Here is a 27,296-nt window from a genome sequence, read left to right as displayed (position 1 = left end):
AGGGAGGTAGGTTGTGCAATTACTAGTAAAGGGGTAAGAGGTATGGGCTTAGTTACTGTTAAAGTTGTAAGTGTGGACTAGTAATGTAAATTTAGGCTAGTACTAGTAAAGGTAAGATGTGGGCTTTACTAGTAAGGGTGTAATATGGTTTTATTAAAAGGTAAGTATATGGACAGTACTAGTAAGGGGTAAGGTATGGGCTGGTACTAGTAAGGGTTAAGGTATGGTGGTACTAAATAAAAGGGGCAGATGTGGGCTTGTATATAAAAGAGAGTAGGTTTGAGTATTCAATGAGGGGTAAGGTATGTGCTGGTGCACTAATATAAAGAGTGGAGTGATGGGCTGGAGTACCTAGTAAAGAAATTTAAGGTATAAATGAGTACTGAGTAAAGATAAGAATATGAAGCCTTTTAAAGCAAGAAATAAGTTTAGAAGCTGGAAGTACTAGTAAAGGGAGTGAGTGTGGGCTGGTGCTAGTAAAAAGGTAAAGAGTATATATGAGTACTAGTAAGAGTAAAATATGAGCTTTAAATTACTAAAAAATTAAATATAGGCTAGTAGTACTAACCAAAAGGGAGGTAAGATATGAGCTTGCCACTAGTAAGGGTAAAATTATAGACTAGTACTAGTAAGGGGTAAAATATGGGCACTAGTAAAGAGAATGAGTATGGAAAACAGTACTAAATAAAAGAGAATAAGAATATAGAGCTGCGTTATAAATACAAAAAGTAGGTATGGGCTGGTATAAAGGTGTAAAAAGTGTGGGCTGGTGCTAGTAAAAGGGGAGACTGAGATGGGCTTGTACTAAGTAAAGGGGGTAAAGAGTATAGAGCCGTTACTAAGTAAAAAAGAGAGGCAAAATTATAGAAAGCTAATTACAGTAAAAGAGAATGAGTATAAATAGTACTAATAAAGTAAAGTATATGAAGCTTGTACTAAGTAAAAAGAGGTAAAATATGGACATTACTAAATGAGGGGTAAGAGTATGGACTGTGCAATAGAATGAATATAGGCTGATATAGTAAAGGGGTCAGGTATGAATAATTACTAGTAAAAGGGTCAAATTATGGGCTTGTACTACAGTTTGAGATAAATATAAGTGCACAAAATAAAGACAAATATACACAGCAAATCACTGGTTTCCCAATGAGGTGTAGCTTGGGAGATTAGAGGTGCAGGTGTTGGTTGTCATAAGCTGGAGATGCTGCGTGTTAGTTTGAATTATGCATCCTGCCAGACAGGCTCATACATATATATATATACATACCTTATCCGAGAGGACAGGATGGTAAAAAGCTTTTATCCTGGATTCGCTGCTCAGATCATTCGGGTCAGTTTGCTTGTCAGGCGAGACATGTGATACCAATACACAAATCGCCACACATACATATATATACATACAAACATACTATTACATACATAAATACAGTACATACATACATACATACATACATACATACATACATACATACATACATACCCCAATTATTAACCCTTTGACGAAAACCTCTACAGTTAACGCTACAGAGTTCAGACAAAGTTGACAACACAACAATTATAATTAATCTGTCTCCATCAACTTCCATCCTCGCCCCTTACTCTTTCTCTCTCCCTCCTTCCTTCTTCTCGTTCTCTTCCTACCCCCTCCTCACTCTTTATATTCCCCCTCCTTTTCTCCTCCTCTTCCCCCTCTCCTCCCTTCCTTTATAAGTCAGTTCACATTTTAACAAAGTAAATACCCATAGAAGGTGTTGGCGGGGGAGGAGGGCGGCTGAGGGTTAGCTGAGGCGATGGAGGCGGGTGAGGGCGATGGAGGGCGGCTGAGGGCGGTAGGAGGTGGTTGGGGGCGGTAGAAGGTGGCTGAGGAGTAGCTGAGGGCGGTAGAAGGTGACTGAGGGTAGCTGAGGGCAGTAGAAGGTGGCTGAAGGTAGCTGAGGGCGGGAGAGGTAGCTGAGGGCGGTAGAAGGCGGCTGAGGGTAGCTGAGGGCGGTATAAGGTGGCTGAGGAGCTGAGGCGGTTAAAGGCGGCTGAGGGTAGCGGGGCGGTAGAAGGTGGCTGAGGTAGCTGGGGGGGCGGTAGAAGGTGGCTGAGGGCGGCTGATGCTCAGGTGAGGCCTCTACTAATGCATGGGTTTAAAGAGGAGGAGAGCAAGGTGACCTGGAGAGAGAGAGAACTAATGAAAGAAGGAGAGAGACGAATAAATAAATAATATAAAGAAGGAATAAAACAAAGAAAGAGACTATCGGTATCTTTGTGCTCTCCGACAGTCAATAAGGTAGAGGGAGGGATGAAGGGAGGATCAAGGCCTCGTTAAGGGGAGGAGGGAGAGAAAGAAGGAGTAAATGGGGAAGAAGGAGGGAAGAATTACCTCGTCACTTGGTAAGAGAGTATTTTTGACACTATTCATACTATAAAATCTCACTTTTTTTGTTTTAGCTCTCTTTTTTTTTTTTTTTTTTTTTTCTCTCTCTTCTCTCTCTCTCTCTCTCTCATGACCTGGAGTGATGTTTATCATCTCAAAAGTAAACCCTCGTGATAATAGACTCTCTGGAGAAGGAGAATAAGGAGCAAAGTTCAAATCGAGCTGAGATAATATAAGATGTAGTCAGCCCAAAGTTTTAAAATACCTGTCACGGGAGTAGAACTTGGGAGCTACTCTTCTTCCCTACTAACTTAATAACAGCAATAGCAACTAGCAAGCGTTGGGTCTCAGCGTAAAGAAATTTTAAACCCCTTTTTTTGTGGTAATTAATAATAGCTAGTAAGTCCTGGGTGTTAATAACGTTTGGACTAACATTACGATTTTTTCTTCCCTACTAGCAATAACAGTAATAGCAGCTAGCAAGTCCAAGGTTTTAGATTAGACGGTATTGACGCATTGATATATACCTGTAATAGCACTAGTATATTCGTAGCAAATAGCACTCGGATTACTACTAGGTCTTCCTGTTCTCTACTAGCACTAGCATTAATAACAACAAACAAGTCTTCCTAGTTTAGTTTGAAGGCATAAAACTAGAATCCTATTTAGAAATTTCACTACAAAGATATGTCATGAGTTCATACCTGGCAAGATGATTTTTTGGAAGCGTACGTGTGTGTGTGTGTGTGTGTGTGTGTGTGTGTCGGTGTGTGTGTGTGTGTGCGTGGTGTGTGTGTGTGTGTGTGTGTGTCGGTGTGTGTGTTTGTGTGTGTGTGTGTGTGTGTGTGTGTGTGTGTGTGTGTGTGTGTGTCTGTGTGTATCTAAGGACCTCAATATAAATATATACAATATTTTCAGTCGAGTGTTTTGAGGAGATAAATTTTTCAACACCTTCCTAAACCTCTCATAACCCTCCCACCCCTCCAAACCCACTCCACACCCCTCCCAAACCCACTCCACACCCCATCCAAACCCACTCATACCCCCATCCACCCCCTCCAAACCCACTCCATTCCCCCCATTCAAACCCACCCCTTCACACCACCCATCCAAACCTACTCCACACTCCTACACACTCCCATCCACACCCAAATATACCCCATCCACATCCAATCCACACACATTCTACACCTATCCACACGTCCAATACTTCCCGACCTCCCCACCCACACACACCTCTACCTCCTGCCACACACCTCCTCCCCCTCCCCACACCTCTCCCTCCCTCCACACCTCTACCTCCTTCCACCCCACACACCTCTACCTCTCTCCCCCACACACCTCTACCTCCCCTGCCCACACCTCTACCTCCCCTGCCCACACCTCTACCTCCCCTGCCCACACCTCTACCTCCCACCCACACACCTCTACCTCCCTGCCACACACCTCCCCACCTCCCCTGCCACACCTCCCCTCCCCACCCACACACCTCTACCTCCACCCACACCTCTACCTCCCCTCCCACACACCTCCACCTCCCTCCCACACACCTCTACCTCCCTCCACACACCTCTACCTCCCTGCCACACACACCTCACCTCCCTCCCTGCCACACACCTCACCTCCCTCCCACACACACCTCACCTCCCTGCCACACCTCACCTCCCTCCCCCACCTACCTCCCTCCCCTCCCCACACCTCCTACCTCCCACCCCACACCTCCTACCTCCCTCCACACACCTCCCCCTCCCTCCCTCCCCACCTCCCCTCCCACACACCTCTACCTCCCTACCCTCCCACCTCCCTCCCCACCCCTTCTACCTCCTCCCCTCCCACACCTCCACCTCCCTCCCCACACACCTCCACCTCCCTCCCCCCCTCCTACTCCCTCCCTCCCCACCTCTACCTCCCTCCCCTCCCCCCACACCTCCCTCCCCTCCCACACACCTCCCCACCTCCCCTCCCACCTCCCTCCCTCCCACACCTTCTACCTCCCTCCCCTCCCACAACCTCACCTCCTCCCACACCTCTACCTCCCTACACCTCCACCCCTCCTCCCACACTCCTACCTCCTCCCTGCCACACACCTCCCCTCCTCCCACCTCTACCTCCCTCCCTGCCACACACACCTCCACCTCCTCCCCACCTCTCCTCCCTCCCTCCCACACCTCTACCTCCCTCCCTCCCACACACCTCTACCTCCACTCCCCTCCCACACACACCTCCTACCTCTCCCCTGCCACACACACCTCTACCCACCTCCCCTCCCCTCCCACACACCTCCCCTCCCTCCCTCCCACACCTCCCACCTCCCCTCTCCCCCACACCTCTACCTCCCCTCCCTCCCCACACCTCCCCTCCTCCCCTCCACACCCCTCCCCTCCCTCCCACACCTCTACCTCCCCTCCCCACACACACCTCCCACCTCCCTCCCCTGCCCACACACCTCCCTACCTCCCCTCCCTGCCCACACCTCACCTCCCCTCCCCTCCCCACACACCCCTCTACCTCCCTCCTGCCACACACCTCCACCTCCCCTCCCTCCCCACACACACCTCCCCCTCCCTCCCCTCCACCCCTCTACCTCCCTCCCCACACACCTCCTACCTCCCTCCCACCACACCTCCCCACCTCCCCTGCCACCTCCACCTCCCCACACCTCTGCCTCCCTCCCTCCCTACACACCTCCACTCCCCTGCCACACACCTCCACCTCCTGCCACACACCTCTTCCCTCTACACACCTCCCCCTCCCTGCCACACACCTACCTCCCTGCCACACACCTCCCTACCCCTCCTGCCCACACACCTCCACCTCCCTCCCACACACCTCTACCTCCCTCCCCACACACCTCCACCTCCTTACCACCTCCACCCCTCCCCTGCCCACACACCTCTACCTCCCCTCCCCTGCCACACCTCTACCTCCCTCCCACACACCTCCACCTCCCCTCCCACACACCCCCACCCTCCCCACACACCCCCACCTCCCCACCACACACCCCACCCTCCCCACACACCCCTACCCTCCCTGCCACACACACCTACCTCCCTTCCCACACACCTCCACCCTCCCTCCCCACACACCTCCCACCTCCCTCACACACACCCTCCACCTCCCCTGCCACACACCTCCACCTCCCTCCCCACACACCTCCACCTCCTCCCACACACCCTCCACCTCCCCACACACCCCTCCCTCCCTGCCACACACCTCTACCTCCCTCCCACACCTCATCCTCCTCCCACACACCCCACCTCCCCTGCCACACACCTCACTCCCCTGCCACACACCTCTCACTCTCCCTACACACCTCTACCTCCCGCCACAGCTTATCTCTTGCCTTCAGTGTCGAACTTTGTAACGGTGGATAAAGCGGTTCCTTAAACTTATCTGCTGCCTTACTGCCCCAGGGAGTGTGCTGGCTGTGTGTGTGTGTGTGAGAGAGAGAGATAGAGAGAGACAGAGAGACAGAGAGATAGAGAGAGACAGAGAGACAGAGAGAGTAAACGAGCAGATAGATCTTTAAAAAAAAATACTAACACAACACTGAGTACTCTCCCCTCCTCCCACACACACTGTTCTCCCTCTCTCCCTCAAAATAGTAATATATCCCTCCAGTATTTTCTTCTCCACCAAAGACGGAGTAGCGGACTCATTATGGAACCAGGAGATGTTTATAGCGGAAGATCCTTGATACAATTTTGCCTTATATTTTAAGACACGGCAGGTAAAATATAGTGATGATGATGATGATAATGATGAGGAGGAGGATAATGAGGAGGAGGTGGAGGATAAGAGGAGGTGTAGGAGGATAATGAGGAGGTGGAGGAAGAGGGTGGGGAGGATAATGATGATGATGATGATGATGATGATGATGAGGTGGAGGATAATGAGAGGAGGTGTAGGAAGAGGAGGAGGATAATGATGAGGTGGAGGAAGAGGTGGGGAGGATAATGATGATGATGATGATGAGGAGGAGGTGGAGGATAATGATGAGGAGGAGGAGGATAATGATGATGATGATGATGAGGAGGAGGTTGAGGATAATGATGATGATGATGATGTTGATGATGAGGTGGAGGATAATGATGATGATGATGAGGTGGACGATAATGATGATGATGATGATGATGTTGATGATGAGGAGGTGGAGGATAATGATGATGATGATGATGATGATGTTGATGATGAGGAGGTGGAGGATAATGATGATGATGATGATGTTGATGATGAGGAGGTGGAGGATAATGATGATGATGATGATGATGATGATGTTGATGATGAGGAGGTGGAGGATGATGATGATGATGATGATGATGATGATGTTGATGATGAGGAGGTGGAGGATAATGATGATGATGTTGATGATGAGGAGGTGGAGGATAATGATGATGATGATGATGATGTTGATGAGGAGGTGGAGGATAATGATGATGATGATGATGATGATGATGTTGATGATGAGAGGTGGAGGATAATGATGATGATGATGATGATGTGATGATGGAGGAGGTGGAGGATAATGATGATGATGATGATGATGATGTTGATGATGAGGAGGTGGAGGATAATGATGATGATGATGTTGATGATGAGGAGGTGGAGGATAATGATGATGATGATGTTGATGATGAGGAGGTGGAGGATAATGATGATGATGATGATGATGAGGTGGAGGATAATAATGATGATGATGAGGAGGAGGAGGATAATGATGATGATGATGATGATGTTGATGATGAGGAGGTGGAGGATAATAATGATGATGGATGAGGAGGAGGAGGATAATGATGATGATGATGATGATGTTGATGATGAGGAGGTGGAGGATAATGATGATGATGATGAGGAGGAGGATAATGATGATGATGATGATGATGATGATGATGATGATGAGGAGGAGGATAATGATGATGATGATGATGATGATGAGGTGGAGGATAATAATGATGATGATGAGGAGGAGGAGGATAATGATGATGATGATGATGATGATGATGATGTTGATGATGAGGAGGTGGAGGATAATAATGATGATGATGAGGAGGAGGATAATGATAATAATGATGATGATGATGATGATGAGGTGGAGGATAATGATGATGATGATGATGATGATGATGATGATGAGGAGGAGGTGGAGGATAATAATGATGATGATGAGGAGGAGGAGAATAATGATGATGATGATGATGATGATGATGATGATGATGATGATGTTGATGATGAGGAGGTGGAGGATAATGATGATGATGATGATGATGATGATGATGAGGAGGAGGAGGTGGAGGATAATGATGATGATGATGATGATGATGATGTTGATGATGAGGAGGTGGAGGATGATGATGATGATGATGATGATGATGAGGTGGAGGATAATGATGATGATGATGATGATGATGATGATGATGATGAGGAGGAGGATGAGGTGGAGGATAATAATGATGATGATGAGGAGGAGGAGGATAATGATGATGATGATGATGATGATGATGTTGATGATGAGGAAGTGGATGATAATGATGATGATGATGATGATGATGATGATGATGAGGAGGAGGAGGAGGTGGAGGATAATGATGATGATGATGATGATGATGATGTTGATGATGAGGAGGTGGAGGATAATGATGATGATGATGATGATGATGATGATATGATGAGAGGAGGAGGAGGTGGAGGATAATGATGATGATGATGATGGATGTTGATGATGAGGAGGTGGAGGATAATGATGATGATGATGATGATGATGATGATGAGGAGGAGGTGGAGGATAGATGATGATGATGAGGAGGAGGTGGAGGATAATAATGATGATATATGAGGTGGAGGAGAATGATGATGATGATGATAAGGAGGAGGAGGATAATGATGATGGTGAGGAGGAGGATGAATAGAGATGAGGAGGAGGATAATGATGATGATGATGATGATGATGATGATGATGAGGAGGAGGAGGAGGAGGAGGAGGTGGAGGATGATGATGATGATCTATGAATGAATAAAAAACATAAAAATAGATAAATGTTACAAGACAGCATCACTCCTTCCTTTCTTTTCTTTCCTTCCTTCCTTTCTTCACTCCTTTCCTTCTTTCTCTCCTTCCTTCACCCCTTCCTTCCTTCCTTCCTTCTCTCCTTCCTTCCTTCCTTCCTTCTCTCCTTCACTTCTTTCTTCCTTCTCTCCTTCCTTCCTTCTCTCCTTCCTTCCTTCCTTCCTTCTCCTTCTCTCCTTCCTTCCTTCTCTCCTTCACTCATTTCCTTCTCCCTTCCCTTCCTTCCTTCTCCTTCCCTTCCTTTCCTCTCCCCTTCCTTCCTTCTCTCTCCTCACCCTTCCTTCCTTCTCTTCCTTCCTTCCTTCTCTCCTTCACTCCCTTCCTTCCTTCCTTCCTTCTCTCCTTCTCTCCTTCACTCCTTTCTCTCCTTCACTCCTTCCTTCCTTCTCCTTCCTTCCTTCTCTCCTTCACTCCTTCCTTCCTCCTTCCTTCTCTCCTTCTCTCCTTCACTCCTTCTCTCCTTCACCCTTCCTTCCTTCCTTCCTTCTCCTTCACTTCCTTTCTTCCTTCTCTCCTCTTCCTTCCTTCTCTCCTTCACTCCTTCCTTCCTTCTTCTCGACAATTTGCTTTTAGTTATTGTTCTTCTTTATCAATAACCTAACCTAACCTTTCATTTTTTCTTCTTTCACTTTTGGTCTTCTTGGCCCTCCTCCTCCTCCTCCTCCTCCTCCTCCTCCTCCTCTTTCTTCTTTCTTTTTATCTTCCTTAATTTTCTTCTTATCTTTTATTCCTCTTCAGCTTTTTCCCTCCACTTTCACGTCATCTTCTTCTTCCTCTTCCTCTTTTGTCCTCAAATTCCTCCGCCCCTTCTCTCCTCCTTTCTTCCTCTCTCCCTTTCTCCTCTCCCTACTTCTCCTCCTCCTCTCCTACTTCTCCTCACCCCCAGGTCGTCACCTCGTGGTGCTGTGGTCCGTCACTCTTACGTCACCATCTCCTCCACTATGTCTCCTCCACTGTGCCCCTCCACTATGTTATTCAACTATGCCCTTCCACTATGTCCTTTCACTATGCCCTTCCACTATGTCCCTTCATTATGCCCTTTCACTATGTCTCCTCCACTGTGCCCCTCCACTATGTTATTCAACTATGCCCTTCCACTATGTCCTTTCACTATGCCCTTCCACTATGTCTCTTCATTATGCCCTTCCACTATGTCCCTTTCACTATGCCCTTCCACTATGCCCTTCCACTATGCCCCTCCACTATGCCCTTCCACTATGTCCCTTCACTATGCCCCTCCACTCTTTTCCAAATCTCTCCTTCCATCGTATCTGTCCACTCTCCTTCTATCTTCGCTTTCAATGTTCTTATCTTTCTTTCTTTCTCCTTTAACTGTACCTAACCTAACCTAACCTAATGCTAACCAAACCTAACCTAATGCTAACCAAACCTAACCTAACCTAACGCTAACCTAATCTAACAGACAATATTACTCCTTTAAATTCCGGAGACGACAACAGCCCTCAGCAGTACAGGTCATCTGAGGGTTTTCACAGAGGAGTAAAAATTGACGCTGATACAACACGGAAAATATAAACATATATATATTCGTATAGAGAGAGAGAGAGAGAGAGAGAGAGAGAGAGAGAGAGAGAGAGAGAGAGAGAGGAACTGGGTTTTGAGACTCCTGTTTTCTCCGGGTGTGTGTTTACAGGGTTGGAACAGCTGACAAAAGGATCCCAGAGGAAGCCAGTGTTGCGGAAGAGGTTTATGCGACCCGCGCTCTTCTTCTTTTCGTTACGGCGCCAATAGACTTCTTACACTGATATTTACTTTCGGAATGTTTACCTCTCAGACTAAACAAAGAAAAAACAAATAAGGTTTTTTGTCTTGGAGATTTAATGTTCACTTTATTTTTTGTTTTTTCATCCGAATTAAAATATTTTGAGAGATTTGTGTAATAGGTAAAGGTCTCACGTATTAATGATTACTATAACATGTGACAAAATCAACATTGTAAGATTCTGAAATAATTGGCTTTAAATCTTAAGAAATTTATTGTTTTGAAAAATGCATCTGTAACTTCCTGCAACTATTTTTTTTGTAAGGACTTATATCTTATTTTGTATACACAATCAACCAAACAATCTACAAATTCTTGTTTGCCGATTCTACATAGGATACTGCAAACAATCCTAGAAAACAATAATCCGGTTTGCAACAGATCACGGCAAACTGTAGCCAAATCGTGAACAAAGAATTTGCATTTTCTTGTTTTAAACTTAACTCATACGACTTTTCATAGGCGAAATTTTGCTGAGGAGAGAAAGAGAGACAGAGAATGAAAAAGGAGTGAGAGAGAGAGAGAAATGGGTAGATTGAATGAGAGAGAGAGAGAGAGAGAGAGAGAGAGAGAATGAAAAAGGAGTGAGAGAGAGAAATGGGTAGATTGAATGAGAGAGAGAGAGAGAGAGAGAGAGAGGTACTAGGGTCGCCAGCTAGTGTTCCCCGCACACCGTTACGACCCCCTGCTGACACTAAGGTCGTGATATCACCTCCGGTCACACAGGTCGTCACTTTACTGTACCACTCGGGATACGACCAGGTCTCCTCCTCTCTCATAAAATGGTAGAAATATTGATTACAGAAATATTCCTCCTTAAAGAGGTGACTGGTTACAGGATATTGATGCATAACAGAGTGACTTGTTATGTGTTACTTTATTGTATTGACAACGGGATATAAGAACGTTGTTGTGTACGTCAATTAAGATTTATATTATATTTTTTGTTATATGTGCACCTTGAATCTCTCTCTCTCTCTCTCTCTCTCTCTCTCTTCTACCCATCTTATTTATCACTCTTTCCCTGCTTCCCTTCCTACGGCTACATCTCTCGCTCTCCTCCTCTTTTTCCCTTCTCCCTGTTTCACCTTCTCCTTCCTTCCTCTCTACTTCCCATTTGTCTCCCTCTCTCCTTCCCATTTCTATCCCTCTCTTCCTTCTTCCCTCCCTCTCTCTCTCTCTTTCTTCTTTCCTCTCTCTTCCCCATTTCTCTCCACCTTTTCTTCCTTCTCATTTCTGTCCCTTTCTTTTCTTCCTCTCTTCCCTTCTCTCTCTCTCCCCATCTCCTCTTCCTTTCTCTCCCTCCCCATCCCCCTTCCTTCTCTCCTCTTTATCTCCCAAACTCTGGACACTAAATTCATTACCAGTTATAAATCCTCTCTTTTCCCGTCATATTAAAAGCATAAAACTCCAACTTTTAACCTATTAACTAAGGCTTATCCTCCCTCCACCCCACCAACCCCCCTCCACCCCACCCCCTCCACCCCACCAACCCCCCCCCATCCACCACCACCACCACCTAGGTCCATCTCCTGACGACTGACACCTCTGACCGGCTGACACTTCAGGCTGACACTTCTGACCGGCTGACACTTCTCGTCTGGGGTCATCAGCCTTTACCCTGACATGGATGAATTATCCTCAAATGTTATTACAAATCACGATGTGGCTTTGTAAACACTGTAACGATAACATGTAGAGTTGCGACGATCACGAGATGTTTCCGGTGATGTTTTTGATAGAAATGACTTAAAATAACACGAGGTTCTTCTTATGGTGTTCTGTCACCTTCCCCTGGTCACCTTTTCCCTGGTCACCTTCCTGGTCACCATCCTGGTCACCATCCCCTGTCATCCCTGGTCACCGTCCCCTGGTCACCGTCCCCTGGTCACCGTCCCCTGGTCACCTTCCCCTGGTCACTGTCCCCTGGTCACCTTCCCCTGGTCACCTTCCCTGGTCACCATCCCCCTGGTCACCTTCCCTGGTCACCTTCCCTGGTCACCTTCCTGGTCACCTTCCCCTGGTCACCTTCCCCTGGTCACCTTCCCCTGGTCACACCTTCCCTGGTCACCATCCCCTGGTCACCTTCCCTGGTCACCTTCTGGTCACCTTCCCTGGTCACCTCCCCTGGTCACCCATCCCCTGCACCTCCTGGTCACCTTCCCTGGTCACCATCCCCTGGTCATCCCTGGTCACCATCCCCTGGTCACCTTCCCCTGGTCACCATCCCCTGGTCACCATCCCCTGGTCACCATCCCCTGGTCACCATCCCCCTGGTCACCATCCCCTGGTCACCTTCCCCCTGGTCACCATCCCCTGGTCACCATCCCCCTGGTCACCATCCCCTGGTCACCATCCCCTGGTCACCTTCCCTGGTCACCATCCCCTGGTCACCATCCCCTGGTCACCATCCCTGGTCACCATCCCCCTGGTCACCATCCCCTGGTCACCATCCTGGTCACCTTCCCCTGGTCACCTTCCCTGGTCACCTTCCCTGGTCACCATCCCTGGTCACCATCCTCTGGTCACCATCCCCTGGTCACCTTCCCTGGTCACCTTCCCCATCACCATCCTCTGGTCACCATCCCTGGTCACCATCCCTGGTCACCTTCCTCTCACCTTCCTGGTCACCATCCCCTGGTCACCATCCCCTGGTCACCATCCCCTGGTCACCATCCCCTGTCACCATCCCCTGGTCACCATCCCCTGGTCACCTTCCCCTGGTCACCTTCCCTGGTCACCATCCTGGTCACCATCCCCTGGTCACCTTCCCTGGTCACCTTCCCTGGCTTCCCTGGTCACCTTCCTCCTGGGTCACCATCCTGGTCACCTTCCCTGGTCACCATCCTGGTCACCATCCCCTGGTCACCATCCTCTGGTCACCATCCTCTGGCCTTATCCCCTGGTCACCATCCTCATCACCATCCCTGGGTCACCATCCCCTGGTCACCTTCCCTGGTCACCTTCCTGGTCACCATCCCCTGGTCACCATCCCCTGGTCACCTTCCCCCTGGTCACCTTCCCCTGGTCACCATCCCCTGGTCACCATCTCCTGGTCACCTTCCCTGGTCACCTTCCCTGGTCACACCTTCCCCTGGTCACCATCCCTGGTCACCATCCTCTCTGGTCACCATCCCCTGGTCACCTTCCTCCTGGTCACTTCCCTGGTCACCATCCCCTGGTCACCATCCCCTGGTCACCATCCTCTGGCCACCTTCCCTGGTCACCATCCTCCTGGTCACCATCCCTGGTCACCATCCCTGGTCACCATCCCCTGGTCACCATCCCTGGTCACCATCCTCCTGGTCACCATCCCCTGGTCACCATCCCTGGTCACCATCCCCTGGTCACCATCCTGGTCACCATCCTCGGTCACCTTCCCGGTCACCTTCCCTGGTCACCATCCCCTGGTCACCATCCCCTGGTCACCTTCCCCTGGTCACCTTCCCTGGTCACCATCCTCTGGTCACCATCCCTGGTCACCTCTTCCCTGGTCACCTTCCCTGGTCACCTTCCCTTGGTCACCATCCCTGGTCACCATCCCCTGGTCACCATCCCTGGTCACCATCCTGGTCACCATCCCCTGGTCACCATCCCTGGTCACCATCCTGGTCACCATCCCTGGTCACCTTCCTCGGTCACTTCCCTGGTCACCATCCCTGGTCACCTTCCCTGGTCACCTTCCCTGGTCACCTTCCCCTGGTCATCCTGGTTATAATAATATACTGTACATCATCGGCACATAGGGTCTCAGGTAACTGATCCTGGGTGTGTGATATTGGCTAGAGAGAGAGAGAGAGAGAGAGAGAGAGAGAGAGAGAGAGAGAGAGAGAGAGAGAGAGAGAGAGAGAGAGAGGAGAGAGAGAGATGTAGCCAATAATTTCGTCCAAGATTTCATGTTATACAGCGTTACCAAGCTATACCCTACAGGAATTTAACATTATAAAACTGACTCGTGGGGAAGGGGTGACTTTGTCTGTCCGCTTCTCCCTACAGGACGTTTTCACAATAACAATGTTCAGTTTGAGGAGTTAGAAGTTTTCGCTGACATTTTGGACGATGATTTTTTTTGTCCGGGGAATATCGGTGGAGAGGGGGGGAGGGAAGGAGGAAGGGAGGGAGGGTGAGATAGAAGGGAGGGAGGGAGGAGAGAGGGTAGGGTGGAAAGAGGGAAGGAGGAAAGAGGTGCAAGGATGAGGTTGGAGAGGGGAAACGGAGGGGGAGGGAGGATTGAACTGTACGTGAGGGTAATAACAGCAGTTTACATGAAAGGGATGAAGGTGGGTGGGAGGGGTGAGGGGGGTGGAGGGGGGTGAGGGGGGTGAGGGGGAGGGACAGATGGGTGGAAGAGAAAGATGGTGAGGGCAAGAGGGTGAAAGGAGGGGAGAAGGGATGGGGACAGGAGGATGGAGGGATGGGGAGCAGAGGATGAGGAGAAGGGGGAGAGAGGATGGAGAGGGATGGGGAGCAGAGGAAGGAGAGAGATGGGAGCAGAGGAAGGAGAGGATAGGGAGCAGAGGGAAGGAGAGGATAGAGCAGAGGGATGAGGGGATAGGGCAGGAGGAAGGAGAGGATAGGGAGCAGAGGGGGTGAGGGGGATAGGGAGAGAGGGAAGGAGGGGAGAGATGGAGGGAAGGAGAGGGATAGGAGGGGAGAGGGATAGGATAGAGGAGGGAGCAGAGGAGGAGGATAGAGCAGAGGGAAGGAGAGGGATAGGGACAGAGGGAAGGAGAGGGACAGGAAGGAGAGAGGACAGAGGAAGGAGAGGGAGGGGAGTAGAGGGATGGAGAGGGAGGGAAGGAGGATGGGGAGAGAAGGAGGAGGGATGGGAGAGGGGATGGAGAGGATGGAAGAGAGGATAGAGGGAAAGAGAGGATGGAGAGAGGGATGGAGAGGATGAAGGAGAGAGATGGGGAGCAGAGGGAAGGAGAGGGATGGGAGCAGAGGGATGGGGAGGGGAAGGAGAGCGATGGGAGAGGGATGGAGGATGGAAGGAGAGGGATGGGGAGAAGGGGGACGGAGAGGGAGGGAGAGAGGGATGGAGAGGGATGGGAAGGAGAGAGATGGGGAGCAGAGGGAAGGGAGAGGGATGGGGAGAGAGGGATGGGGAGGGGGGAAGGAGGATGGAGGATGAGAGGGATGGAAGGGAGAGGGATGGAGTAGGGGAAGGAGGATGAAGAGGGATGGAGGGATAAGGAGAGGATAGGGAGCAGAGGGAAGAGAGATGGGGAGCAGAGGGATGGGGAGTAGAGGATGGAGATGGATAAGGAGGGGGACAGAGGGGAGAGATGGGAGAGAGGGATGGGAGGGATAGGGGACAAGGAAGGAGATGGATGGGGAGTAGAGGGATGGAGAGGGATGGGGAGTAGAGGGATGGAGAGGATGGGAAGGAGGGGGTGGGGACAGAGGGGAAGGAGAGAGATGGGGAGCAGAGGGAAGGAGAGGGATAGAGGATGGGGAGTAGGGGGGAAGGAGAGGGATGGGGAGCAGAGGGATGGAGGGGATGAAGGAGAGGGATGGGGAGTAGAGGGAAGGAGAGTGTTGCAAAATTTTCCTCATATATTTGTTGCGAAAGAATACAACATTATTATCCGGAGATTCGCCTGAAGATGAGGTAGTGATGGGAGGGGTAGGATGAGGGGTAAGGATGGAGGGGTAGTGATGGGGAGGATGGGGGGTAGGATGAGGTAGGATGGAGGGGGTAGTGATGGGAGGTAGGATGATGGGGGTAGTGATGGGAGGGGTAGGATGGAGGGGTAGGATGGGAGGGGGTAGTGATGGGATGGGGGGGGTAGGATGGGAGGGGGTAGGGATGGGTGGGGGTAGTGATGGAGGGGGTAGTGATGTGGGAGGTAGTGATGGGAGGGGAAGGATGGGAGGGGCAGGGAGGTAGGATGGATGGGGTAGTGATGGGGGTAGTGAGGGGGGGGAGTGATGGGTGGGGTAGGATGGGATGGGGGTAGGTGGAGGGGGTAGGAGGGAGGTGGATGGGTGGGGGTAGTGATGGGAGGGGTAGTGAGGATGGGGAGTAAGGGAGGGGTAGGATGGGTGGGGTAGTGATGGGAGGGGAAGTGATGGAGGTAGTGGATGGGGTGGGGGTAGATGGGTGGGGTAGTGATGGGAGGTAGGATGGGGTGGGGGTAGGATGGAGGGGTAGTGATGGGAGGGGGTAGGATGGTGGGGGTGGATGGTGGGGAGGATGGGAGGGAGTGATGGGTGGGGTAGTGATGGGAGGGGTAGTGATGGGAGGGGGTAGTGATGGGTGGGGGGGGAGATGGAGGGGAGGATGGGAGGTAGTGATGGGGGGTAGGATGGGTGGGGGGTAGGATGGGTGGGGGTAGTGATGGGAGGTAGTGATGGGAGGGGTAGTGATGGAGGGGAGAGGATGGTGGGGTAGGATGGGAGGGTAGTGATGGAGGTAGGGATGGAGGGGGGTAGTGATGGGAGGGGTAGGTGGAGTGAAAGGATGGGTGGGGGTAGGATGGGAGGGGGTAGTGATGGGAGGGGGAGGATGGAGGTGATGGGAGGGGGTAGTGATGGGTGGGGGTAGTGATGGGGGGGTAGTGATGGGAGGGGTAGGATGGGAGGGGGTAGTATGGAGGGGTAGTGATGGGAGGGGGAGGATGGGAGGGGGTAGGATGGGGGGGGTGAAGGATGAGGGGTAGTGATGGTGGGGGTAGTGATGGAGGGGGTAGGATGAGGGGATGGAGGGGGTAGGATGGGAGGGGTAGTGATGGGAGGGGTAGTGATGGAGGGGGGTAGGATGGGGGGGTAGTGATGGGGGGGGAGATGGGAGGGGTAGTGATGGGTGGGGGTAGTGGGATGGAGGGGTAGGATGGGGGTAGTGATGGGAGGGGGTAGGGATGGAGGGGGAGGGATGGAGGTAGTGATGGGAGGGGAGGATGGTAGAGGATGGGTGGGGTAGTGATGGGAGGGTGGTAGAAATGGAGGGGTAGTGATGGGAGGTGGTAGTGATGGGAGGTGGTGATGGGAGGGGTAGTGATGGGTGAGGAGGTAGTGATGGGAGGTAGGATGGGAGGGGGTAGTGATGGAGGGGTAGGATGGGAGGGGGTAGGATGAGGGGGTAGTGATGGAGGTAGGATGGAGGAGTGAAGGTGGTAGGATGGGTGGGGGTAGTGATGGGTGGGGTAGGATGGTGGGGGAGTGATGGGAGGAGGATGGAGGGGGGTAGGATGTGGGAGGTAGAGGATGGAGGGGGTAGTGGATGGAGGTAGTGATGGGAGGGGGTAGTGATGGGGAGGTGGTAGGTGATGTGAGGTAGTGATGGGAGGGTAGTGATGGGTGGGGTAGTGATGGGAGAGGATGGAGGTAGTAAGGAGGGAGGGCAGGATGGGAGGTGTAGTGATGGGAGGTGTAGTGATGGAGGGGTAGTGATGGAGGTAGGATGGAGGTAGTGATGGTGGGGGTGATGGGATGGGGTAGTGATGGGTGGGGTAGTGATGGGTGGGGTAGTGGGTGGAGAGGATGGAGGTGGCAGTATGGTGGGGGGTAGTGATGGGGGTAGGATGGTGGGGTAGGATGGTGGGGAAGGGAGGGATGGGGTAGGATGGGATGGGGGTAGGATGGGTGGGGTGGCGATGGGTAGGAGGGAGGGGGTAGGATGGAAGGGGTAGGGAGGGGGTAGTGATGGTGGGGTAGTGAGTGGGTGGGGGGAGATGGGGTAGTGATGGTGGGGTAGTGATGGGTGGGGGAGTGGATGGGATGGGGTAGGATGGGATGGGGAGTGATGAAGGGGTGGATGGAGGTAGGGATGGTGGGAAAGGATGGAGGTAGTGATGGGGGGTAGTGATGGTGGGGGTAGTGATGGATGGGTAGTGATGGGTGGGGCTAGGGTGTGGGGAGGTGGGGAAGGATGTGGAGGATGGAGGTGAGGATGGAAGGTGTAGAATGGAGGTAGTGATGGGAGGATGGGTAGGTAGTGATAAGTAGGGAGGATGGGTGGGGGTAGGATGGGTGGAAGATAGTAGTGATGGGTGGGTAGTGATGGGTGATAGGATGGAGGTGTAGTGATGGATGGTGGAGTAAGTGGATGGGTGAGAGGATGGGTGGGGTAGGATGGAGGGGAGGATGGAAGGTGGTAGTAAATGGAGGGATGAGGGGAGTGATGGGTGGGGTAGGATGGTGGGGTAGGATGGGTGGGGAGGATGGTGGGGTAGTGGATAGATGGTGGGGTAGGATGGGTGGGAGGATGGGTGGGGGTAGTGATGGGTGGTGGTAGTAGTGATGGGTGGGGGTAGGATGGGTGGGGTAGTGATGGGTGGGGGCAGGATGGGTGGGGATAGTGATGGAGGTGGTAGTGATGGGATGGGGGTAGTGATGGGACAAGGATGGGGTGGGCGAGCGGTGGGGGGTATGATGGTGATGGAGGTGGTAGTGATGGAAGGGGGTAGTAATGGGAGGGGGTAGTGATGGGAGGGTGGTGATGGGATGGGGTAGTGATGGGTGGGTGAAGTGATGGGAAGGGTAGTGATGGGAGGGGTAGTGATGGAGGGGGTAGTGATGGGAAGGGGTAGTGATGGGGGGTGGTGGTGGGAGGTGGAGCCAGGCGGATCAAATGCTGCATTTGAAATTCTAGAAAGACAAACATTGCAGACAAGAACAGGAATGTTGTTTTCTATTAACAGTCAAGAGTTTAGTAAACTCCAGTTTATTTGTCTTTTTCATGGGGACAGAATGTATATATAATTAGTGATGTTTTTGTGAAAATTGTGTAATGTGTGCATAGGCTGTATTTGGGGTGTGTGGAATAGGTGGAGATATGTGTCAGTTAGGTTCCACAAGGACAGAGTGTCAGGAGACCAGACGGTCAGAGTGTTGGATTGTGTCAAAAAAAATAGATCATCAAATATAATTTTGTCCATCACATTCGTACTAGATTAACACACACACACACAGAAAAAAATTGATAAAAATCTGACAAAATAATTGCGACGAAAGTTTATCAATTGTATACGTTTAAGTGATCCTTTAGTCCTTTGTTTGTCCGACGAGGAGAAAATACGGTTGAATTTAATGCCTGTGGATTAATTAGTTGAGAATCTTGTGGGAGATGACGTTAATGTGTGTGAGTCTCTGTCTGTCTAACTAATTCTCTCTCTCTCTCTTGAGAAAGAAATTTGAAATAGTTAGGTTAGGTTAGGTTAGAGTTCAGGTCAGGTCAGGTCAGGTCGGGTCAGGTTAGATTAGGTTTATATGTTAAGGTTGGGTTAGATAAGACTGAAGGTAACTCATCACTCCTTATGGAAGCAAAAATACCTCCATAACTACAAGAAACGCGTGAGTTCAAAACTCGTCGGCAAAGACTTTGTTGATGATGAAAATATTGGTAACTGGTGAGGACAGTCGTGGCCCATGTGTGCTGGACCTACCTGACTAAGATACCCAGCCCGGGGTGGTGAGAGAGAGAGAGAGAGAGTGGTATGGACGTGGTAGTTGGCGTGGTGTGGGTTGGGGTGTGGTAGTGGGTATAATGTGGGGGTTGGTGTTGGGAGATGAGTAGAGACGGTGCTGAAAGGTGTGGTCTTGGGACTTATATATATATATTTTGTCAGGGATAAAGTGTTGAGGGATAAGCCTCTTGTGTCTCTAAGGGTCGCTTGATCATGCTGGTGCAATATAGAAGAGAAATTGCTTGTGGTTAGGGCCAAAATCTCTCTCTCTCAAAATCGATTTTCTGAAGGTGATTTCTTCTGAACTATTTGTGTTGGTGTAATATTAAATTGTCGTTTTTTTTCTATTTCTCTTGGATTTGTCTATTATTATTATTGTTTGTGTGTGTGTGTATGTATGTATAGTATATTTCACAGAGGTATATGTGTGTATGTATATATGTATTTTTACGAGGATTAGCCCACAGAGCACAGGTCACAGGCCTGGAGGGCAGTTGTATGTGTGTGTGTGTGTGTGTATAATGTGTCTTAATATTAATACTATAAAAAATGGAAAAAAAAAAAAGATCAGAGTGAGAGCAATATACAGTAAATTATGTTCTGTTTAATCCAATGGTAAGAGAAACAAATTGAGACCCTGCAATTGTGTGTGTAAATGTAGGCAGAAAAGTCAGATCAGCAACTCTAGGGACTTAGTCTGTGCATGTGCCATATGGCATGAGGGTCTACCATTAGACAAGCACATTATCTCAATATCTTCGGGCGGTAGTGCCTCTCCTTGTTTGGTGGCTGCCTACTACCTGTGTAGAAATGTTATGCAGTTCTCAATGAGAAAGGTGTAGACGACATTGTGTGGCAGAGTGTTGAGAGTGTGCTCTTGACAATATAAACGTCAGAAGGCTCACAACACAGGATCTGCAACATAACGTGTCGATAATTGGCATCATGAGATTCTGCAAGCACACCTGATGCAGCACAAATGCCTTCATAATAGTCCTCCTCCACCGATGCACCAGCTAAATCAGTCCTCTGTTTATCTCTCAAATCTTTACATTTTCGTACTTGTTTTCAAAACTTTGTTTATCTCCTCCTCTCATCAGATCCCTCTTAGATTCTTGTTCCCCCATTCTTCTGCATGTCCAATATTCTTGTACTTACTTACCAACCTACTTCCCTGTCCCCTACCATCCCCTACTATCTCCCATTCCCCTGTCACTTCCTCCCGTTCCTCGTCGGCGCTCCCGTTCCACTCCCGTTTCACCAATCGCACATCGTTCTCGTTCTCATAATCATTCATCGTTTTTCTTAAAGTCAAAAACAACACGTTCATAAATCAAAAAGCAAACACATCTGGGTTTCAAACAATCAAAAACAAGATTATCACAAAAAACAAAAGACAATAAAACAATAGGAACAACAGTCAAAAAACAAAATCAAAAAAAACAAAAGTTTAAGTCAAAAAACATCACGTTCCATGATCATATTCATCAGATTTCATCCTGGGATCGTCACAAATCAAAGACACCTATCATCATTTAGATACATTGGGCTGTCAGTAGTAATAATGTGTCAATATTGTGTGTTTGTGTGTGTGCATGTATATATATTTAGTGTGTGTGTGTGTGTGTGTGTGTGTGTGTGTGTGTGTGTTTAGGTGTGTGTGTGTGTGTGTATATGTTTGGTGTGTGTGTGTGTGTATGTGTTTAGTGTGTGTGTGTGTGTGTGTGCGTGTGTGTGTGTGTGTGTGTGCGTGTGTGTGTGTGTGTGTGTGTATGTTTAGTGTGTGTGTGTGTGTGTGTGTGTGTGCGTGTGTGTGTATATGTATATGTTTAGTGAGGTAATGACCGTGGTGTGTGTGTGTGTGCGTGTGTGTGTGTGTGTGTGTGCGTGTTAGGTATTATTGCGTGTGTGTGTGTGTGTGTATGTATGTTTAGTGTGTGTGTGTGTGTGTGCATATATGTTTAGTGTGTGTGTGTGTATATGTTTTAGTGTGTGTGTGTATATGTTTGAATTAGTGTGTGTGTGTGTGTGTGTCCCTCTTAGTGTAGGTAGGGGAATAATAACTCTCCTTAACTCCGATGAAAGTTGTGACCCGCTCTCCTCTACCAGTCTCTCACCCCGTCCATCCTGTCCTGGGGCTAAATATTGTACTGAAACAAGATATTGTATGTGTTGGGAGCTAAGATGTTGTGCTGGGGAGCTAAAGGCTGTACTGGGGAGATAAATATTGTACTGGGGTGGTAGATGTTGTATTTGGTGCTAAATATTGTACTAGGGCTAAAATATTGTGTTGGAAGTTAATGGTGTACTGGGAGATAAATATTGTACTGGGGAGATAAGATGTTGTACTAGGGAGCTAAAATATTGTACTGGGGCGCTAAAGTATTGTACTGGGAAGATAAGATGTTGTATTGGGGAGCTAAATTCATAATACGATTCTCTTTTTGTATTACTGGGGTTTTTGAGAATTAACGAAAGATCAGTAGAAATTCTCGTAGAAATAATAAATAAGATGTTATTATTTCTTTCGTCTTTTTCTCTTTAGTTTCCCTCTTTTTTATAGGGTGGAACAACAGGTTTGGGAGGGTAAGTGGTATATAGTTATCACACATGCTTGTTCATATCCTCAACTTAAACACACACACACACACAAACACACAGATCTGATACCACCGGAGCATGATCCGCAAACTCTGGGTAAATTCGTAGCAAAACTAATATGTAAATTCTGTCGTCATCCCAAACCAGTGAATAAGTCTCTCATCAGTAGTCGTTAAAGGTGTAATTTTTTTAAACCAGCGTCTTTTATGGCCAGAAGACGATAATTGAGAGAGAGAGAGAGAGAATAACCACACATACACATCATACTACAACGGCGATTTTAACCCTAATGATTCACGTATATGAAAACCCAGAAACTAAGAAAAAAATATAACACGTGATTTGAATTGCAGATTGTCCGCGAAACTTTTGTAAATAGATTCTGATGGGAGTTTAATTGTTGTTGGTTGTGGGTGATTGTAGCGGTGTGATGAGGGCGCGCTTTGATGGTATTGTAGGTGGTTACAGTTGTACATGTGATCGATGGTGGTGGTGGGAGTTGTTATTGATAGTGGTTGTTATGGGTGTTGTTATTAGACAGGATGATAAAAGTATGGAAAGTTGTGTTTGGCCTTTGATTGTGTAATAATTGCGACCAGTGGTTGATAGTTATGAATAGTGGTAGATGATTGTGGTTGGCGTCTAGTGTGGTGGTGGCGGCGGTGTGTTTGTCACTATCAATGTCCCATAACTAAACCATCAATTTCCCATCTATACACATCACTGTTTATCATTTAACTATAGCATGTATATGATCTCTAGCTGACCATCAACGGTATATAGAGTAATACAATTTATACGGTATATAGAGTAATACAATTTATACGGTATATAAAGTAATACAACTTATACGGTATATAAAGTAATACAACTTATACGGTATATAGAGTAATACAATTTATATAAAACATAATATATTTACGATAATGTCACACAACGGCGTGATGTACTGTATATATAACTATACATATAAAGACTATATGAACTATAGCGCTATGTATATAATAGTCTCTAAACAAATAAAGACTATATTAATGTAAATACTAATATTATAGGATCAGTGGACTAACTCAGCTATATACATCTGCCGCCTCCTCCCTCCTCTCTCTCCTGGTTTCTTCCCCTATCCTTCTCCTCCTTATTCTTTCTCCTTACCTCCCTTCCATCCCTTTCCCCCCTTGCTGCTCCTTCCCCTCCAACACCCTTCCCCACGGCAACGAATCTTAGATCCTTTACACATTTTCTGGTTGATGTTAGTGGTAGTTGTGGTTGACGGCAGTGGTAGTTGTGGTTGATGGTAGTGGTAGTTGTGGTTGATGACAGTGGTAGTTGTGGTTGATGGTAGTGGTAGTTGTGGTTGATGACAGTGGTAGTTGTGGTTGATGGCTGTGGTAGTTGTGGTTGATGGTAGTGGTAGTTGTGGTTGATGGCAGTGGTAGTTAATGGTGGTAAGTGAGTGACAAGGCTGGTAGGTGATGGTGGTAGTTAATGGTGGTAGGTGAGTGACAAGGCTGGTAGGTGATGGTGGTAGGTGAGTGACAAGGCTGGTAGGTGATGATGGTAGGTAATGGTGGTAGGTGAGTGACAAGGCTGGTAGTGTGAGTTAACTGGCAGTCTTGGTCAGGTCACCCACAGTATAGTAGAGGCGTCAGGTGACACTGTTGAGGCCATCGACACGACCGTTGCATTACCTGTCTGAGAGAGAGAGAGAGAGAGAGAGAGAGAGATATTTTCTCTCTATATATCTATAATAACTCAAACATTTAATAAAAAGGAAAGAAACTGAGATATGAGAAGAGAACACAAAGACCAGAGAGGAAGAGAGAATGTCTTTGATGTTTAAGGAAGAAGGTGTTAATGGTCATCAATATAAATAATGGTCATCTTTTTCTGTCTTTTTTCTTCTCTTCTTCGTCTTTCTTATTCCCTTCTCCTGTCTGTCTGTCTGTCTGTCTTTTTTATGCTTTTCTGTGTGCAAATCTATCTGCTCGTCTCTGTTTCTCTCTTTCTGTCAGTCTTCCTGTCTCTTTATCTGTGTCTGTATGATTTTCTGATTGTCTGTCTGTCTGTCTGTTTCTCCCATCTGCTTAGGAATACAGCCAGTCTCTTACAAGGGAGGATAAACTATGGCTAATCTCCCTTAGACAGGCAGGGAGACAAATAAGAAGATTAACTATATCTAATCTCCCTTAGACAGGCAGGGAGACATAAATAAGAAACACATTAATATTCAGAGGGGCGAGCGAATGAATGTTGGTCCTTGAACGAGTTAACACGGAGAAGGATGAATATATGAATGTTAAGAACAATCTGTTAACCTTGGAGGGGTCAACATTGTAAGACGAGTGTTCTACTGTGTTTCGGTAACATCGTGGAAGGGAAGGAAGTGTGTGTGTGTGTGTGTGTGTGTGTGTGTGTGTGTGTGAAGACGGCTAAAATTTGGTAGGGCGAAACCGGGCATACAACTCAAAAAGTGTCTGTGTCTGTCTGTCTGTGTCTGTCTGTCTGTCTGTCTGTCTGTCTGTCTGTGTGTGTGTCTGTCTGTCTGTCTGTCCGCAATCTAAACAACGCCCACTCTGTAAGTAAGTATATTTTACACCCAAAACATACATGTACACAGAAACACACAGAGGAGACATATGCTGTAAATAAACAGGAAGCATACACACAGGAAACATACATACATACATATACACACAATAATAATAATACACATGTATTAATAATACATCACGTACACACACGTTCCTTCAGGACGATGATGGGTTAGTTAGAAACTTTCAGAAAGTTAAAAGATAAGGGATATGTGTGTGTGTGTGTGTGTGTGTGTGTGTGTGTGTGTGTGTGTGTGTGCGCGCTAGTTAGCTCCATAGTACCAATCGTAGTGACTGACTGATCATAAGAACTTCACATATTCAGTATCAACATTTTAGTGTTCACATCACGACACACAACGCCATTAGACAAACACACGGTACAGCTACGGGAAAACTTATGCAGACAAACTATCACAAGTGTAAGTTACAGGAAGGATTATCTCATTGTCTTATGTGTGTGTTACAGTGTTAAAATGTCCAGTGAATACAGTGTTAAAATGTCCAGTGAATACAGTGTTAAAATGTCAAATTCCTCGGCGTTATATATGATGAGAAACTTAACTGGAGAAACCACATACAAGCCACTCACAGTAAAGTCAATAAACAGTGCTGTATCATATATCACACTTCACCACAGCAATGAAAGGAAATTCCACGATCTTTGTTTACCAACACCTGATACACTGTCACACACTATATAGTTCTGCCTCAAAACACAATTCTGGTTATTGCACAAAAGAGAGTTGTACGGACAATGACCCATGAAAAAACAGGATCACACAAACGAAAATTCCATATATTGAATTTTTAAATTCGAGGATATTGACACCTACTGCTGTGCCCTCTTATATAAATCTATCAATCACTTGTTTGGCAATAATTACTTCCAGTTCCGGAATAATCAGAGATACAACTTAAAGCACCCAGAGCTAATAAGACCAATTCTGGCGCCTCTCAATCCCAGACCTCCAGTATCATGTGAAGGTGTGGAACAATCCATTCCCCACACACTGAGCAAAGACTACCCTTCCTTTAAATCATCTCTAAAAATATCTATTGTCGAAGTATTAATACTTCCTCATAACACCTACCATTTATACACCGCTTTATTAAAACCATCAAAAACCGTTTCATTGGAAATTATCATGTAACAAATAAGCAATTACCATTGCACAAACATAATTGCCAACCAGATAATCCTGAAGGCTCTGGGTCCTCTTGTTCAACCTTATTACTACACAACCCAGGTTGTACTGCCCCATTATACTTATGTTTTTTCCCACCAGACTGCACTGGGACTGACCATCAGGATATAGCAGTCCCAGACTCTGCTATATTTCACAGAGTCTAGGACTGCTTTAGTATCCTGGTGGTCCAGAGGCAGCGTTCCCGGTCACAGTCTTGGGCCTGTGGGCCGGGTCTGAATCCTGGCGGTTTGGAGGTTGATTGTATGTAGTCCGCGGCTTTATTGTGCTAATGATATATAGATATATATATATATATATATATATATATATATATATATATATATATATATATATTTATATATATATGTATACATGTATATGTATATGTATGTATAAATAAAAAAATATATATAAAATAAAAAATAATAAATAATAAATAATTAAATATTGAAGTAACTGTATAACATTATGAGATGTACCACATTACCATGCTATTGTACTATTCCAGATGATACTTCAAATGTTACATAATACTTCTTGAGATAAATGTATAGTATATATCAGGTGCCTCAAAGAGAGTCTAGGTTCTCGTAACTGGCTCAGTTTATGTTAATATTGTTATTATTATCCACTCTGGTATCTTATTTTTCACACTAAAATGTTTCAACTAATCAACTGAATCCAGTTAATACAGTTTAAATGTCCAGTTAATACAGTGTTATTATTTGGTAACACTCTAAACGTTGCCTTGGAATGACTCTGGTTGATAATAATTGGTAAATCCCACGCCGATACGGGCATAACGAGTCCCGATTACTAATTTTTTTTATCTATCCCTGATGTTATTGTATCTGAGAACCAGTGAGCTCATTTAATGTCTAAAAGGGTTTAGTCTGTAGTGTGATGGAATAATGGAGGGAGGGGTCGATTATAATGGTGACGGAAGGGAGAGAGAGAGAGAGAGGAGGTTGAGGAAGGTGGAAAGGAAAAGGGAAGGAAGGGAGGAATGGTGGATAAGAGAGAGAGAGAGAGAGAGAGAGAGAGAGAGAGAGAGAGAGAGAGAGAGAGAGAGAGAGAGAGAGAGAGAGAGAGAGAGAGAATGTCTTGATAACCCTTGGAGGACAACTAGTAAGAGTCAAGGTCGTCCTCCAAGTGATTTCCAGTTAAGAAATCTTTCTTCTCTCACCTGAGTCTTGAAAAAAAAATAATTTTACAACAGTACAGAAATTTTCTCCTCTGACAGCTTAGGAAATCCTAATTCATCTTACCTTTTGAATATAATGAAAATTAAC

At 47.5% G+C, this 27,296-nt stretch overlaps 1 protein-coding gene across 1 annotated transcript in view; it reads left to right on the top strand.

Annotated features, from left to right (window-relative positions):
- Positions 1–27,296, top strand: part of LOC121871807 (nascent polypeptide-associated complex subunit alpha, muscle-specific form-like) — a gene marked incomplete at its 3' end in the record, with an annotated part of 54,446 nt that overhangs the window by 12,187 nt on the left and 14,963 nt on the right. Inside the window, exon 2 of the mRNA XM_042374310.1 lies at positions 11,974–13,920. Coding sequence (XP_042230244.1) covers positions 11,974–13,920 — 1,947 coding nt within the window. The remainder of the gene's footprint in view (positions 1–11,973; positions 13,921–27,296) is intronic.

Source organism: Homarus americanus, unplaced genomic scaffold (genome assembly GCF_018991925.1).
Source record: "Homarus americanus isolate GMGI-L3 unplaced genomic scaffold, GMGI_Hamer_2.0 scaffold32846, whole genome shotgun sequence".
Taxonomy (NCBI): domain Eukaryota; kingdom Metazoa; phylum Arthropoda; class Malacostraca; order Decapoda; family Nephropidae; genus Homarus; species Homarus americanus.
This window is presented reverse-complemented; position numbering and strand designations above follow the sequence as displayed.